The sequence below is a fragment of the Haplochromis burtoni genome, unplaced genomic scaffold (genome assembly GCF_018398535.1).
Source record: "Haplochromis burtoni strain Fernald_Lab_line unplaced genomic scaffold, NCSU_Asbu1 Contig_557, whole genome shotgun sequence".
Classification (NCBI taxonomy): domain Eukaryota; kingdom Metazoa; phylum Chordata; class Actinopteri; order Cichliformes; family Cichlidae; genus Haplochromis; species Haplochromis burtoni.
Genome location: NW_024582918.1, coordinates 98,953 through 116,473, shown reverse-complemented (window position 1 = coordinate 116,473; position 17,521 = coordinate 98,953). Strand labels below are relative to the sequence as shown.

Here is a 17,521-nt window from a genome sequence, read left to right as displayed (position 1 = left end):
GGATTTTTTTTTCTTAGTCCATTGTGAAATGTAGAAAATCACGTAGTAATTGAATTCAATTCAGCTTTATTTAGACAGCACCAAATCACAACAACAGTCCCCTCAAGGTGCTTTATACTGTAAAATAGACCCTACAATGATACAATCATATGACGTCCAATGAGCAAGCACATCCAAGATGACAGAGTCCCCGGGTGGAGCGCCCTCAACCATCCTACCCACGGACTCCAAGACTCTGACTGTTGCTCGGTGCAGAAGCACCGAGGGAACACACTCTCTCGTACAGAGCAGCAAGCTGAGGGGACGCTCAGCCCAGCACACTGCCTCTCACCCGGGCCACTCCAGCCTGAGACAGTCCTGGCCGCTGCAGCACACGTTAACCCAGTAAACCTATCCCAGGCAGGGGGAACTGTTCCCTGATGTTCATCAGCAGCTGTGCAACATGATTTATAAAATATGGTCCTGGACATGTAAAGTATTTAAAAAGTAATCAAACAACCCCAGCCTGACACAAACACAACAATAACACTGAGGGGGAATATTTGTCCTCAGAGGAATTATGTTTACTTGCAGCACTTTTACGCCCACTGAGGTGTTTTCATTGTGTTTTATTGCTTAAAGCTGGCTAATAATAAATGTTTATGTACCGTAGCTGTAAATGTGATAATATTTTACAATTCTTCAGCCATAAAGAAGTGTAGAAAGTGAATGACTGATAACATGTGAAGTGGCTGGCAGAGTGCAGACAGCTGCACATTTACAGTTTTTCTGCATCGCTTTAACAATAATAATAATAACTTTATTTATAAAGCACTTTCAAACAAAGTGCTGAACAGTTACATGGATTCAACAGGTACATCTGTTCAACTGCTCGTTAATGCAAATATCATTTAATCAGCCTGTAATGAATCAGCAACGTTAAAGCATGTCGACATGGTCAGAACAGCCTGTTGGAGTCAAACTGAGGATGACTGGACGAGGCTCTTGATACGGGCCGAGTATTTCAGACACTGCTGGACTTTTCCCTGCTGTGGTTTACAGAGAGCGGCCTGAGACAGGAAACATCCAGTGAGGAGCAGTTCTCTGGGTGAAACTGGCTCGTAGAATGAACTCGAGACAGGTGATAGGAAGGCAACAGTAACTCAAACAACCGCTCGTTATACACAAGTTATGCAGATGCGCATCTCTGCAAGCACAACACATCAGACGATGAAGCAGAATGGCTACAGCAGCAGAAGACCACACTGTGGGCCACACCTGTCAGCTAACAACAAGAAGCTGAGGCTACAGCTCACATGTGACATAAGCCTTAGAGTCTACGGCTTCTTTCTTCACTGACAGGTTTCATATTCATGTCAAAAAAGGAACTGACAAACAAACAGTAGAGGGCAGCAACATCCCAGCGCTGTGTGTATTCTGCCTAAATACAGAAGCCGAAGAAGAGAAGCGGCTGTTGTCAACAGTGTGGCCGTATGGCTGCGTTATTCTTACGGTAGCCTGTGTGTATGTGAGGTGATACTACAAACATATTAGTGTCCATTACTGAGAGGCTCGGATCAGACGGTGCGTTTAGTCCCCGAGCAGCGACAGCCATGGCTCATCTCACCCAGAACCCCGCGGACAAAGAGCGGTAAGTCCAGGACCCTGGCTAAGCTACAGCTAACAGAGCTAGCCGGTTTCTCGTGCAGAGTCTTGTGGAGAATTTTAAACATTTAAGGAAACAGATGCACCTACAAACGACACTTACTTATTTTAAGATGTTGAAGCACACATGTGGATCCTGGGAGGCTGATCTTCAGTTCGGCATACAGTCCCGCAGCTTTTAACTGAAGCTCCACGGAAAAGGGTTGTTTTAAAGGTTTAAATGTTCACTTCAGAGCCGAACCTCGACGATGAAACGCCGGTGAAACGAGGACATTAGGATAAGCTGACACTGAGTTTTTAAAGGACTTTTAGTGAAATGTCTTTCATGCCGATATTTAAATCGTATTTTGTACTGAGCTGTGTGTAAAGTCACGGGGAACAGAGGGAAAGTTAAATTGCGCATTTTCTACATGAAGTTTGGCCTGTGGTCCTCATCCTTAGGCATGACGTGTGATTAGAAGCTTAAGCTTGATGTTTACAGACCGCCTTATTTTTAAAGCTAAAGGGACGAAATGTTTCAGAGTCACATTAATGTGCAGAAAGTTTGCTGAACGTTCCGGTTCGGAGAGTTTGATCAGATCTGTGGAGCTTACAGGATGTTTCCCTCCTCAGTCAGAGGAGCTGGTACCACAGAGATCTGAGTGAAGAGCGGAGAAACCAAACTGGAAGACAAAGGTCTCATGTCTTTGTTTTGTTTACAAGCGGACAGACGTTCTTGTGACTTTTAAAGTGCTCTTGAGCAACAGTTCTCCAGAAGGCCTCCATTGTCTTCCCTCATTTTTAGCCCAGTCCTTGTTCCTGACCGTTTTTATAGTGTTTGTTATCTTTGTTAGTTTGTTTTGATGAAGCCTCTGAACTCTGACCTACGAATCACTGAAACGTTAAAAACAGCTCCCGTGCCGACACATAGCAGACCGTTTCTTTAGTCGAGTCTGTGAAAAATGCCAAAAACATCACATTTTGACATAAAATAGTATTTTTGATCCAACACGCGGATTCCCAAAGAGCTGATAACGTGGCATATCTCAGCGTGGTGTGGAGCGTTTATTTAGAAGTCTAAAGAAAAACTGTACAGAAGAAGAAGTGTGAGGCCTAAAAAACTCTCCAGTGGATCAACAGGATCTGAAAGAGCTGACACAGGAGCTGAGAGATGATCTGCATCTTCAACTGATCGTCTAATGTTCACTGAAGCTTCATCAGAAATGTCTCAGTGGAGGACGGCTTGTAGGAAGACCTTCTTAATGAAGGGATACGGGAGGAAGGGCGGAGCCCTGAAGACCAGAGGAACAGGTCTGATTTAGAGATGGAACCACATCATGGTCCGTGTGGACGAGGAGGTCCCACACTGAGAGTCTGCAGCCATCAGGTGGAGACGCTGTCGTGGTTTCAGCTGCAGGTGGAGTCTGATCCTCCATGCAGGAACATCTGATCTTAGCAGCTTCATGTTTCAGCACGACGATGATCCCAACACACCGTCAGTGAAGCACACAGGAGACCGCCATCAGAGCCGGACCTCAGCATCACTGAAGCAGAGTGGGACAACACAACATGAGTGTCCTTCAGGAAGCCCGGAGAACTGAAGATCCTCAGAGACGGAGAGCAGCTCAGAGCTCACGCTGAGCTGAAGGATGAAGCTGCTCGCGCCACAGATTCACCTCCAGGCTGCTTGTTTTTGCCCTGTTTGCTGCATTGGCATTTATATTTACTCTATTCAAATTTTCCTACAAAATATAAAGAACTGAGGAGTGGCTGAAGACTGTTGCACAGCTCTGTATGCACACACACACACACGGAGCAGAAACGATGACGTTTGTGCAGCAGGTGATTCAAACATGGTGCAGTGACATCAGTGTTTGTTTTAATGTGACTCAGAAATGCAAAATATTCACATCTGAGCAGCCAAACCAGAGAAGTTTCTTAAAAAGACAAAGATTTTGTTCTCTTTCAGTCTTTGGTGAGTGATTCCAGCCGAGCGTTCTTACTTAGCGCGCTCGGCTTCATGCATGAGGACGGCCGTCAGTCACTGAGTCGCTGCGTCGTCTGTTTCAGGTTCGTCTGCCTCTATCCCATCTACATCAACAGTAAGAAGACGCTGGCTGAAGGACGAAGGATCTCCGTGGAGAAGGTGACGGTTTAACGTTCATGTGTTTGATGACTACGTACGCTCGCAGCCTGTGTGACATGCTTTTGTAGATGAAAACAGCATAAAGATCATTAGAGCTCGTGCTGTGCGTCCACAGGAGACGCACGACTGCTGGAAGATTCGTTTTCTTAAATAAGTAAAAATCATGAGGCACAAGTGTTTGTAGCATAACATGGAAACAGCCTCTGATAACCTGAACGATCGTGTTTGATGTTTCCTCTGAAACCTGATCTTTGAACTTAACTCATCTTCTTCTTTTAAAGGATTTTACAGTCGACTGAAACACGAGATAAGTGTGAAGAAACTCTTGGATTTAAAAAAAAAAAAAGACCAGATGGAGAAAAAAAACCCAGAAACAAAAAGTTTCACTGTGAAAAGGTTGATTCTGTCCATGAACAGTGGGCTGGAGGTCAGCTTATCATCAATGATATGCAAATTCTCATGACCATTGATCAAAGATCAGGGTCATTGATCAGCAGCTGTTAGTCATCATGATACGTTTCTCCCACTGAAAACATCCAGATGAACAGAATCAACCTTTTGGGATTTCTTTACCTGGATTACTGATCGGGCATCAGGACATCTGCTGCTCGCTCAAATGTACTAAAGTAAAATAAACAGGAAGTGGCGTGCTGAGTGTGAACGTGCTGCTGTGTCTGCAGGCGGTGGAGAATCCGTCCTGCACTGAGATCAGAGACGTGCTGGCGGCTGCAGGGATGAACGTCTACATGGAGGTAACACCTGAGAGCGTGCGCGCGCGCACACACACACACACACACACACACACACACACACACACACACACACACACACACACACACACACACACACACACACACTCTGTAAACACAGCGTGGTCGGACTCTGTGTGTCTCTTCCAGAACAAAATCCACCCCCGGGAGTGGAACAGGGACGGCCAGTTCAAAGGTCGGGTCAGAGTTCAGATTAAGCAGGCGGACGGCAGCCCGTGTCAGGAGAAGTTCAGCTCACGTGAGTGCTTTTATTTTGAAAGGACACTGCTGCACGTAGACGACATTAGCCGAGGTAAAGGTGTGCCGTTTGTGGTGATTGCAGGTAAAGACGTGATGATCTACGTCGCAGAGATGATCCCCAAACTCAAGACTCGGACCCAGAAGAGCGGAGGAGGCGACACCAGCTCTCAGCAGGGAGAGGGAGGGAAGAAGAGCAAGAAGAAGAAGAAATAGACACAAAATGATTTTGGTTTGTGTTTAAATGTTTTTTGTTGGTTATTGATTTGATTGGATGAGAATCAGATGGAGGCAGGTTTTTGTTCTTCTCTTATTCTGCTTCCAAAATGAAAACCTGAATGTTTTTCACGTTCTCATGTTTCATTTATGTTTGAACTGAGGGCTCCGTTCACCTCGTCCAACAGCTTCACACAATAAACGTTTCATTTTCTCTCCTTTTATTTGTTGCCTTCGTGTGTCGACCTCAGAACGAATCCAACAGTGACGTCAGCATCGGCGCGTTCTGATGTTTTTCCAGTAATTTCAATACGTTTTTTCAGGTTTAAGAGAACCTAAGTTCTTTTTTCCCCACAGGTTTGACCAGTGACTGTAGAAAACATGGACGACCTAATAGCTCCCAAAAAATGAAGCCCAGACGTCTCTATCGCCCCCTGGTGTCTGACTGCAGTATAGGGCATAAACCTCTATGTTAGCAGATGGGACTGGGCTCAGACTAAAATAAAGATGCTTCCTTTCATCATCAGTAGTTCTCATCACGCTGATTTGTGTTCAGTGGGCTCTTTTCTCACAGGGTGGATTAGTTTTGACTGTCTTAGCACTTTCTCAGTCTCTGCAGCTCACAGCGGGTAAAATAAGACTTGAACACGTTACCGGTTTTTTTAAACATGTTTGTAAAAGTGATGTTGCAATGAAATTCTCTTTCTGTAACAACTCATCCGGTCGACACATGCAAAGAAACCAAAGCAGAGAGAGCTTATGTGTAATAATGAGAAATGTCACAGGAGAAGAGTTGAACACATGAGGAGGACGGAGGTCGTGACCCCAGCTGACATCAGCTGGTTCAGTCCCAGCGGACGGCCGATACAGAGGTGTGTCACACTGTGAGGTGAATGTTAACTGGTAACCACTCAAAGCATAGAAGAGCGCACTTGTGTGAATGAGGGTCCAGAGTCCAAACCTCGTCCAGCATTAACAGCACAGACGTTTGTGAAGGTTCTCAGTCATCCAGGTCATCATAGTCTAAGGAGCTTGGAAAGAAAAGCGTCTGGACTTCTTTGGGTTGCTTGAAGACCTTACACCACCGGGCAGAACATGTTCCCTCTAAGCCTGAAGGGAAAAAGAAGGAACACACATGTGAAGGAAGCACTCAAAACGTGGTTATCGTAATTGGGCGTTTATAAAGTCAGCAAAGATGCACCGAAAAGAAGATCAGACACCAGCGAGGGAGGATAAGAAGGACAGACGCAACAACATTGTATGTAGCCGGTGTATCAGAGAAACTCAGGAGCGTTTTCTCCAAGCACGACATCCCAGTGCACTTCTTTCATAAACTGTTTATGCTGAGTCTGAGTCTGCAGAGGGTCCCGGTGATGTGGAAGACATCATGCCTCGTCCCTGTACCAAAGACACCACGTCCCAGCGGCCCCCAGGATTACAGGCCCGTGGCACTGACCTCCCACATCATGAAGACCCTGGAAAGGCTCATCCTGGACCAGCTGCGACCCATAGTAAGACCACATCTGGATCAGCCTTATCAGCCTCGTCTTGGAACTGAGGACGCCATCATCTACCTGCTCAATCGTGTCTACACCCATCTGGACCAGCCGGCGAGCACTGTGAGGGTCATGTTCTTTTACTTTTCCAGTGCTTTCAACACCATCAGGCCGACCCTCCTGGGTGATAAGTTAGCAGCGATGCAGGTGGATGCTTCTCTGGTGTCCTGGATTGTTGATTACCTGACAGGAAGACCACAATATGTACGTCTCCCACAGTGAGTGTCTGACAAGGTGATCAGCAACACAGGGGCACCACAGGGGACTGTCCTCTCCCCCTTCCTCTTCACCCTCTACACCACAGACTTCAGCCACTGCACAGAGACCTGCCATCTTCAGAAGTTTTCTGATGACTCTGCGGTGGTTGGATGCATCAGCAGGGATGATGAGACAGAGTACCGGGCTGTGGTCGACTCCTTTGTCACGTGGTGTGAGCAGAATCATCTGCAGCTCAACGTGGCAAAGACCAAGGAACTGATCGTGGACTTCAGGAAGACCAGGAAACACTTGACCCCTGTTTCAATCCAGGGGGTCAGTGTTGACATTGTGGAGGACTATAAATACCTTGGAGTTCACATTGACAATAAACTGGACTGGGCTAAAAACACCACAGCACTTTACAGGAAGGGCCAGAGTCGTCTCTATTTTTTGAGGCGACTGAGGTCCTTCAACATCTGCCAGAAAATGCTAGGATTTTCTATGAGTCTGTTGTGGCCAGTGCGATCCTCTATGCTGTTGCATGCTGGGGGAGCAGGCTGAGGGTCGCAGATGCCAACAGACTTAATAAACTGATCCGTAAGGCCAGCAATGTTGTGGGGATGGAGCTGGACTCCCTCAAGGTGGTGTCGGAGAGGCGGATGCTGTCCAAGATAAAGACAATGTTGGATAACACCTCCCACCCACTCCATGACATGCTGGTCAGTCACAGGAGCACGTTCAGTGAGAGACTGAGATTACCCATGATGCACCACTGAACGACACAGGAAATCATTCCTGCCTGTGGCTCCCTGTACAACTCCTCCACCTAACACACTGTTTGCTGCAACAGCTACATGTTTCTTTTTCAGCTATTTATTAATAAGTGACTTTTATGTATATATATGGTGCTATTCTTAGTTAGTGTATTGTCTGTCTTGTTAATGTTTGTTTATAATGGAGCACTGTAACGAAAAATAATTTCCCCCAAGGATCAGTAAAGTACTGATTTCAGACCCAGCAACACGCTCAGACAGAAACTGGTTCACCCGAAAGACAAAACTCCAAAACACAACTTAACAATGTGGTGTATGCTGTACAGTGCAGCGAGGAATGCCCAGACCTCTACATTAGAGAGACCAAACAGCCACTTCACAAGCGCATGGCACAACATAGAAGAGCCACCTCCACAGGACAAGACTCAGCAGTCCATCTGCATCTTAAGGATAAAGGACACTCTTTCGAGGATGCCAATGTTCACATTTTGGACAGAGAGGACAGATGGTTTGAAAGAGGAGTGAAAGAAGCATCTATGTCCACTGTGAGCGACCATCTTTGAACAGAGGCGGGGTTTACGACACCAACTGTCTGCCATCTATGATCCAGTTTTGAGATCCCTCCCAGACGCCTTGATGCCCACTCACATCCTGGGCCATCTGACCTCAGGAAATCACATGATAAGATGGGGCCAGGTTTCACAATGAGCTCACCTGAAACTCTGGCTGATTGGGACCCACACCCAGTTTCACACCTTGGCTCAGGCGATTAGAGGATCATCAGGGGGTCCTTTTGTCCCTCTGTGGGGGGACTCTCTGCCATTTTACCCTAGAACTGAAGAAGCTTCTAGGATGAGAGGTGAAACGTCTTCAAGCAACTTAAAGAAGTCCAGACGCTTTTCTTTCCAAGCTCCTTAGACCAAACAGCACAGAAGCTACACCGGGACCCTCACTGGATGGTTTCCGTGGCAGCAGCTCCTTCGGGTGTCGCTTCCGCTTTATTTTTTGCGATTGTTTGATTTGATGATTGTGTTTCTATTCGATTTAAACAAACCATCACGGAATAACAGGACCAGTCAGGAGGTCACCAAGGACCACAGCCACCCAGCACATCAGCTCTTCTCCTTGTTACCATCTGGCAGACGTTACAGGAGTCTGTCTGCTCGGACTACAAGACTTAAAAACAGTTTTTACCACCAAGCCATACGACACCTCAACCACAACACTTAAACACACACAACACAGCACTCAGAAGCTACCCTGTAGCTTCACAAGTACTCTATATAATCTGCACTGGTCACTCCACTTTATTGTTATTGATATTTATATTTAAAAGTGCAATACTGTGATTTTCTGCTGCTCATTCCTGTGCAATGTCCCATCTGCCCTCCCGCCATATTTCTTTTCAAAATTTTCTTATTTAATCACTAGTGTACATATATTTATATTTATAGATACATATATATTTAGTCATCTCTTCTCTTTTGCCATGTCTCTCTAATATTTTGCTCCTTGCTATTTTTCTATTTTCTTTATTATTTTATTATATTTTCTCCTACTGTATCATGCTGCTGAGTGACTGCTGCTCGTCAAACACACTTCATTGCAATGTTGACCCTGTGCTAACTTGCATATGACAAATAAAACTGAAAACTGAGGTTCCCATAAGTCCTACGGGCCTGGAACGCATCACCACAGTGGCCTGATGTTTATATGCGGTTACTAGGCAACAGGTGAGCGTTGATCGGCTGACCAGCGGACCCGGTGTGCTCCTGATCGATTAACCTGCCCCCTCTCTCACCTCTACGCGGAGTTTCGTCCCGGATGGCCGGGGCGCTCACGGACCCGACCCGGGCTCCCGTGGCCTTCGGGCGGCGGGCCGTGCCGCAGCTGTTCGGGGAGCTGCTGCGGGCCGGGGCTGCGGCGAGGCTCCGGGCTCTGACGTCACTCTGCGACCTGGTGCACGAGCCGGAGCGACTGCACCAGGCTGTTACCGGAGGTAAGAGCTCAGAGGGTCACCGTGAGGTCCGCCCTCTGCACAGGGAGGACAGGTGTGCAGTTCAGGGGAAATCAGGGAGAGAAGGGAGGAGCCGTGACACTGTGCTGGACATCTGCTTTTGAAAACTATAAAACATAACCTGAGGACTTCAGGTGTTTCACTAGCTGTTATTGGCGTGTTTGAAGGTGGGACTTGGGGTGGCACCGGCCCACTCTGAAGTCTGCTGTGACTAAAATGGAGGAAAGTTGGGAAAAGTACAAACTGGTTCTTCTTCTGCAGGTTATCTGAAGCAGCTGAAGGTTTTGTTCAGGGATGAAGATCCATCAGTCAGAGCAAAAATCTGTGAGCTTCTTCACCTGCTGACCTCACACAGCATCGGCAGGTACGTGCACCGAGACAAACTGGCACAGCACCGGGAGGAAGACGGGGTCATCAGGTCATTCTGTTTAAAACGGAAAAGCAGGAAAGCAAAACACTCACAATTGCAATAAAGAGGCAAACAGATCAAACAACCACATAATGCAAAACAACAGATACACAAAAATGACAACCAAAAACTAGCAAAACTAGGAAATAAAGCTTCTCGTGTCTTTAAGACAAACGTGTTTGGAGTCGATCACAGACCAAAGATCTGCTCAAACACTCGAGTTCATCACGAAGAAGCAAACAATCTTGTTTTGGAGTTTTTCAGACAGGAGAGAAAATGTTGAGCCTGAAAAGTTGACAAACGGCTGTTCTGGACAACAGGATGCGACGTGTGAGCAGAATGAAAGAACGATGAAGAGAAAATCTGAACTGCTGGGCTCTCAGTTTCTGCTGTGCTGCGGCCCCACCAGCAGGTGGCGCTGTGTCCCAGCTGTGAGGTCCAGGTGAAGCTGAAGCTTGGCTCCTCTTTGTGTTATGGAGCTTTTAAACATGACATTGAAATAAATGTCCGACACAAATGAACAACTTTTTAAAATTATTTGACAATAAATAAACCACCAAATTACACAAAGTACTTTTTTATTAACACTGTGAAATAACTTTTCAATTTTATTTAATAACCTATTAAAAACACAGAATTTACCTTTTTTAAAATTATTACGATAAATAAAGCATCACATAAGAGCTAAATCATGAGAGTTGCGTCTGCCTGTGGAACATTAACTAGCAGAGTTTCTTTTATAAATTTAGGATATTTGTTGGGATCCGTTTGTGTCATTTTTTGAATCTTTCTGAAAGTTCAGGAGCTTTAAAGCTGTTCAGGGTTCATGTGTGTGTCCTGTCGCCTCCTCCTGCAGGCAGGCCGTCCTCGCCTCCTCCCTGCTCCCTCCTCTCTGTCAGCTGTTGGATGACTCCTCGTTCTCCTGCAGGAGGAACGTCCACCAAGTGCTGAGCCACCTCGCTCTGCTGCCTGCAGGTAAGCTCGGATTCTCAGCATCAGCAGCTGAACTCAAACCTGGAGTTTAGTGACTGAGGACTAAGCTGATGTTTGAGGGGTCAGGGGGCGTGTCCTCAGGGCAGCAGGTCACATGCTGCAGCACTCGTACATCTGTAGGCGTTCATGAGGACAGTTCAGGGCTTAATTGTGGGTTTTCCACGCCGCCCTGCAGGAGCAGAGGCTCTCCTCTCTCTGGTGCCTAAACTGATGCTGAAACTCACAAAGGAGGAAGATGAGGAGGTGCAGTTGCTGCTCCTCTCCACCCTCACCCACTGCTCCAGGCTGGACGCCCTGCCGGGGTTGGCCTCCGATGGCGTCTCACTGCTGGGACGCAAACTGTCCCACCGATCCTCGATCATCCGCCGAGATGCGGCCGCAGCAATGATGGCACTCAGGTAGATCAGCTCGCTCTGATCCAGGCTGTGCTTTTGTTTCCTCGCCGTGCGCTGGTTTAACCGACTGTTTGTCTGCTGGTTACAGCGTTCCCATGGACGGGAAGCGACAGGTCTGCGAGGATGCCGAGGTCCTTCCTGTCCTCGTCGGTCTTCTACAGGACAAAGACGTGGAGGTTCAAGCCAACGCTGCAGGAGTCATCATGAACACCGTCATCATCACCACAGGTACAAACGCACACACCGGCTTCCACAACCCTCAACTCAGAAACTCCAAACTTTGAATCAGGATCAATTTAAGCAAAATTGGTTCTTACATCCACGATCAGTCTGAAGGTATCGACCCAGCTTCAGTTTAGTTCCATGTTTCAAACACAGAAGTATCTGTGACTGCAGGTAAGCAGCGGTGCCTGGACCTGGACGTCCTCCCCGTCCTCCTCGGCCTGCTGTCTGAGAAGCACGGGGACGATGACGAGGAGGAGATGAAGAAGAGGAGGAAGGCCCTCATCATGTACGTCCTTCGTGCGCTCACCTCATTGGCTGAGGCTCCTAACGGCCGCCGCCTCCTCCTGGAGCAGCTCCCCCTGCTGGAGAAGAAGGCTGAGGCTGCGGAGGTGGACCAGGACATCCGGCGGGCCACTCAGACCGCCATCCAGGTCATCACCTGGACTCCATGACCTCTGACCTCCAGAGGTCTCATGGAGTAAGAAAATAAAAGAGCAAAACTCATCACACATTTTCTGATGTCATTGTTAAACATCACATGACCAGTCCAATCAAATCTGGGTGCATCATGGGATATTTCTATGAATGTGTTATAAGAGTAGGTTGTTTACTTTAACTGCTGAGGACATTTACTCTAAAGGGTTCTGCTCATGAATGCCAGCATGTGTTCACTGTGTGTTTTCTGAAGGAAGAGATTAAACCTGCATTTGTTCTAATGTCCAGCAGGGGGCGACACCTCCGGCTGAGTAAAGAAGTCTGACGCATATCGTGTATCGTTAATGTCTGTGAATGTTACAGATTTGTAAGCGATGTGTTTTAGTGGGAACTATGTTTACTGTCTGTCCAATAGAGAGGCGTTACCACGGCAACTAAGAAGGGAACAAAGCTTCAAAAGGCGTCGCGTTTTAACCCGAACTAAAGTCTTACTAACATTAACCAAGTGACACCGTTTAAATGTATTTGAAAAACGAGAAATAAAAAACGTCTCTCACACACGCGATGACATCACCAACACCTCCCAACTCCAAATTTGAACTTTTGTTTTATAAGAGGCGTGGCTACATGGGCGTGAATCAGTACACATGGGTGAAACGCCATGTTCAGGGACATGAAATAATGTTCGGAAATTTTGATGGACTCTTAAAAAATAATCACATCATCACATCTCACAGGTGTAGGCCGCACAGCTCATCAGTGCAGAGTACTGCCCCTCAGCAGGCTTCCTGAAGTCATCCAATCAGAAGACAGGGGGCTTAAATTGTGAGTGAGGTGTTAAAGAGACAGAAGCTAAAGCAGCTTATTTCAGACAGCTCCATGAAAGCTCAGATAAAGGATTACTTTGAACTGTTATTCATGGAAAGCCACTTTAGTCATCTCCAGAACACATTTAGAAGAACAGCGGACGTGAAATGAGCAAAATACGCCCACTTTCTACTTTACCTGAAAGGTTTAGGTACAAGTACGTCCCCCAGTGTCCCAAATGTAAAGTTTAAATATAATCTGACCTGACCTGTGCAGCGTGTTTCGGATACAAATCAAACTAATTCAGTTTTTAGTCTAAAACAAAGTCATTGATGACAGACTTTATATAAAACCTCTTTGATTTAACTATTGTAGTTTAAATAAATATTTAATATTTAAGTGATATTCAGTATTATGTATTAGCATTATTAGCAGATGAGCAGGGTGATACACACTGTAGAACACAACCAGAGACGTCTGTGACCCCCTCAGGGTCACGCACCAGTGTTTGAGCCCCTGTGAGCGGGATCGCCTTGTTCGTACTGAATGGCGTTTCCTCTCAGACCTGCTGCTCTGAACAAAACTGAGAGCCTGACGCTGCAGGTGGTGACATGAAGACAAACAAACTGCATGAACGAAACAAAAGAGGGAGCCGGAGAGGCCAGCGCTGTTCAAAAGTGTGAAACATGAGTCTGCGCAAGAACACGTGATTTATATCAGACGAGTTTCCAATGTCTGTCCCTTTATACATAAGAAAATAGCTGAGAACAGAACAAACACAACAGCAGATTATTGACACACTAAGACTGTCTCAGGTCGTCTGTACAGGGAGCTCAGTCAGGTCCAAATAATGGGCGACACGCACTTTAACAAAAATATACAAATGTGTTTAATATAAAGAAGGAAAAATTAATCATAATTAACTGTAATTGATGTGCTGCATAAACAGAGAGAGGGCAGAGACTGACACAGGGAGGCTGGACAGGTGCTCACCGTCATTGACTCCGCCTACCAGGAACCTGCAAGACGACACAGAGGGACAAACACGCATTGCACTGGAACGTGGCAGTGTGGTCAAACAAACACATTAATATCACAAAGATGGAGCATGTGGAGGTTGGTGGCGGCACGGACGGTACTATCCTCAGCAAACACGCCGTGAACGCCTCAAAAATGAATGACGGAGCTTCAGCCTGAATGGATCACATGATGAACAAGTGCCATGACACTGGACGTTGATATTATGGATATGTAACTGGCAGTGACGGGAATAACAGTGTTACAAGTAACAGCGTTACTAACGCCGTTACTTTTTTCAGTAACTACTAATCTAGCTAATTACTATTCCTGTCGTTACAACGCCGTTACCGTTACTAACAAGAAAATGTGGTCGCGTTACTATTTTTCAACAAACAGACGGTTGAAGCTGTGTTCAGCTTACAGCATCCTATATCAGCTGCAGGAAGTAGCTGTAAGTAATCTGGACGCTACAGCTTTAAGCAGCTGCGCTCCCGCGGACGGTGATCACGATCACTGTCTGGCACAACAGCTGGAGCTCAGGGGGCAAAACAATCACATACGTGTGTTTTTTTCCTCAATATTTTTTAAATATCAATTTTAAAATTGACAATTTATATTTGTTATGAAATATGATTCATTAAACATGTTTGTCGTTGTTACAGTAAAAATATAACTTTTTCTACTCGCATTTTATGTTTTTTGTCTGATTTTAGATCAATTGTGTTAATACAGTAGTCAAAATGAAAACATGACTGTAAATTCAGACACGTGAGGTTGTGCTGAAAAGGATGAGACCAAACAAGACAAATAAACTGTTTTTAAAGGTGAAATGTGGTTAAAAATGGCCAATGATACCCTGGACCCCAGAGGGTTAAACATTTTTTTAAAAGTAACGCAATAGTTACTTTTCAAGTAATTAATTACTTTTAGAATCTTGTAACTCAGTTACTAACTCAGTTACTTTTTTGAAGAAGTAACTAGTAACTATAATTAATTACTTTTTCAAAGTAACTTGCCCAACACTGGTAAATGGAAGCGGAGAAGATTCGGTGGCTGAGGCCGATCAACCCATAACAGAAGAGTCCTCAGGAAGACGCGGGAAAAGCAAACGCTGCCCCGAAGACGGCGTGGGCGGGGTCAAATGGAGACGGGCGTGCGAGCACATGGACCCCCTTTGTTTTGATATCTTTGTGGGGACATCAAATTGACATAATGCTTTCATGCTTACCCTAACCATCTGAACCTGAGTTCATAAACAAACACAGCGACTGATTTTACTGCCCATCATATGAGAACATGAGGCTAAAAAGTACTAAGAAGCTGCTAATTAAAGAGCGTAAGCTGACTAAAAGGAACAAATCATTTCTGCCTCAAGTGGCGATTACAGGAACTGCAGTTTTCTGTCAACCAAAGAGGCCACGCCCCTAATAATACAAACTTTGAGACTTTAATGAGTTTCTTAAAGTAATAGACACACCCAACCCGACCCCCAGTACAGCTGACAGTCGCCTCACAGCTGGGGAGCTCTTACTGACTGAGTTTGGGGACAGACTATCCAATCAGGAGCCCCCTTTAAGCTCAAAGGGTGGTCCCTTTCTTCTCCTCTCGTTGGCTCCGGTTGCTTCGAAGCTCGTTCATCATGCGTTGATCCACAGCCTCCGCTGGCTGCGATGAAACCGTCTCCTCCCAGTTTTTTTCTTTCTAGTTCAGCAGAAGCCACTGCCACACACACACACACACACACACACACACACACACACACACACACACACACACACACACAGGTTGGCTCTGCTTTGTGCCACCTCGCTTTAAAAACGATGGATACACCCCTGCACAGGCATGTTGCAGAGTTATGTTTAACCCCCCCGCTGCTGTGAATGGACCAGTCCAGAGAGAGAGAGTGGTAGAGAGACTTAGAGGGGTAGTGGGCAGAGATAGTGAGAGGCGCAGTGCCGCTATCACCCAGAGCAGGTGGTGACGAGCTGCTGGATGTTTCTGACCAGCAGCGCTGACGCTCGCAGGTAAGATTCACCTTCGTGCTTGCCGTGACGAGTTACACGCTGTGATCGTGGGAGTTTCAGTGCTTCCTCCTGAGCAGCAGCTGTTTCAGCCTCAGCGTGAAGCTGATCCTGAGAGTCCGAGTCGCTCTCAGAGCTCAGGCGGATGCTGTTGGGTTAAAATGCGGAGTTTTTAGCGGGACGTTGGCCAGCTCTCTCGCCGGTTGAGGTCGACCTTGTGCGGGGGAGCAGCCGCTGATCACGCCGGTCTGCGGTGCGCCTCCGCCGGACACAGAGACAAGCTCCTCCCGGTGTTCAGTTATCTTTAAAGTCAGGATGATGAATACTGATGATGATGATGATGACGGTGTGAAATTATGTAAGAGGCTGCTGGAGAGTGAGCACGCGGAGGAGAGGAGGAGGAGGGTTTATGTAACACTCCTCCTCATCCAGCATCACTCCGCCGGCCGGCCTCCACCCTGAAGTCCTCCACACGTCCCTGTCTTGTCCTCTCTGAGCTTCTGCAACTTTCTTCTCACCAGAGACTCAAAAGTGTTTCTATTCGTTTCTCTGATTTATGTCTCCGGGATTTCTCACTTCTGCTGGTTTGTTCCCACTGGTTTTGGTTTATTCACGTGTCTTTATCTTTGTTCTGTCTCCGTGTCTCCTGATCTGTCTCGTCTTGTATTTCTTCTGTTCCTTCCTGTCCTCTTGTCCAGCTGGATTTCTCTGCATGTCCGGTCTCAGTCCTGTGGTTTGCTCTCTGGATCTCAGCTTCTATCAGTTTCTCTTGATTGATCCTGATCGGTTTATGTCGCTCTCAGTTTTTATCTCTTGTGATTTCTCTTCTTCTTTATCCTCAAAGCCAGATTCTGTCTCGGTCTTTATAAATCTGTCAGTGAGGTCACCCCACACAGTATCTCAGTTTATCTCTGTGTCTTTCTGTTTCTGGCTGTACCTTTACCTCCCTCCATGTCTCTCTGTCCACATTTTAATCTGTTTTCACGCTCGATGGCTCGTGTCTGTGTTTCTGCAGTAAGAACTCAGCGATCGCCTCCTTCAGCCTCTGAGTACATATTCATATTCATCTGTGTTTACACAGCCTGGTCTCTAAGAAATCACCATGGCAACTACAAAACGCTAACAGTAAGGCTTCAACATGCAACCAATCGGTGACCTCGCCTTAGCTATGTCCATCTTTTATGTACAGTCTTTAAGAAGGAGGACAGACCTGAGGAGGTGCGTTTGATTGTGGAGGTGGAGTGTCCCTGTGTCTGTTCATGTGCAGAACGATGATGGATGACTGTTTGATCACGTGACCTCAGCAGAGGTGTGGGAAAGACGCGTAGTCATGGAAACAACAGGAAAACAGATAGATGGATTTGAAGCGACTTGTTTAAAATCTGAGCTTTTTTAACTGTGTGTGATGCTGAATCTAGCAGTGGTGAGGTTAAAGGTCAGAGGTCACAGCGCTCTGACGTGTCCGGCCCTCGCTGAACAGAGTGTGTGATGTAAACTGCATCAGCTCTCTGTGCTGCTGTGAATGATGAGCCTGCAGTCCTGAGAGAGCAGGAGAACACTGTGTGTGTGTGCGCGCGCGTGTGTGCCCCAGAGGGTTAAACATTTTTTTAAAAGTAACGCAATAGTTACTTTTCAAGTAATTAATTTCTTTTAGTATCTTGTAACTCAGTTACTAACTCA

The 17,521-nt window shown here is 46.4% G+C and overlaps 2 protein-coding genes across 2 annotated transcripts; both read left to right on the top strand.

Moving 5' to 3' along the window:
* Positions 1 to 1,421: 1,421 nt before the first annotated feature.
* Positions 1,422 to 5,214, top strand: srp19 (signal recognition particle 19). The gene is made up of 5 exons (XM_005948223.2): positions 1,422 to 1,630; positions 3,694 to 3,769; positions 4,450 to 4,521; positions 4,669 to 4,777; positions 4,862 to 5,214. The coding sequence occupies exons 1-5, from the start codon at positions 1,593 to 1,595 to the stop codon at positions 4,990 to 4,992; spliced, it is 426 nt and encodes a 141-aa protein (XP_005948285.1). The 5' UTR covers positions 1,422 to 1,592; the 3' UTR covers positions 4,993 to 5,214.
* A 3,903-nt stretch (positions 5,215 to 9,117) lies between these two features.
* Positions 9,118 to 12,118, top strand: rsph14 (radial spoke head 14 homolog). Its single transcript, XM_005948222.3, has 6 exons — positions 9,118 to 9,518; positions 9,798 to 9,900; positions 10,802 to 10,920; positions 11,114 to 11,336; positions 11,422 to 11,561; positions 11,730 to 12,118. Exons 1-6 carry the CDS (start codon positions 9,344 to 9,346, stop codon positions 12,008 to 12,010), a joined length of 1,041 nt encoding a protein of 346 aa, XP_005948284.1. The 5' UTR covers positions 9,118 to 9,343; the 3' UTR covers positions 12,011 to 12,118.
* The last annotated feature ends 5,403 nt before the right edge of the window (positions 12,119 to 17,521 follow it).

What these genes read in the sequence shown, in the direction of transcription:
- rsph14 (XM_005948222.3), top strand. Translation starts at nt 9,344, where the DNA reads ATGGCCGGGGCGCTCACGGACCCGACCCGGGCTCCCGTGGCCTTCGGG. An exon ending in ACCTCACACAGCATCGGCAG is followed by an intron (nt 9,901 to 10,801) that starts GTACGTGCACCG and finishes CTCCTCCTGCAG; the next exon opens with GCAGGCCGTCCTCGCCTCCT. An exon ending in CCTCGCTCTGCTGCCTGCAG is followed by an intron (nt 10,921 to 11,113) that starts GTAAGCTCGGAT and finishes GCCGCCCTGCAG; the next exon opens with GAGCAGAGGCTCTCCTCTCT.
- srp19 (XM_005948223.2), top strand. Translation starts at nt 1,593, where the DNA reads ATGGCTCATCTCACCCAGAACCCCGCGGACAAAGAGCG. An exon ending in GGATGAACGTCTACATGGAG is followed by an intron (nt 4,522 to 4,668) that starts GTAACACCTGAG and finishes TGTCTCTTCCAG; the next exon opens with AACAAAATCCACCCCCGGGA. An exon ending in TCAGGAGAAGTTCAGCTCAC is followed by an intron (nt 4,778 to 4,861) that starts GTGAGTGCTTTT and finishes TGGTGATTGCAG; the next exon opens with GTAAAGACGTGATGATCTAC.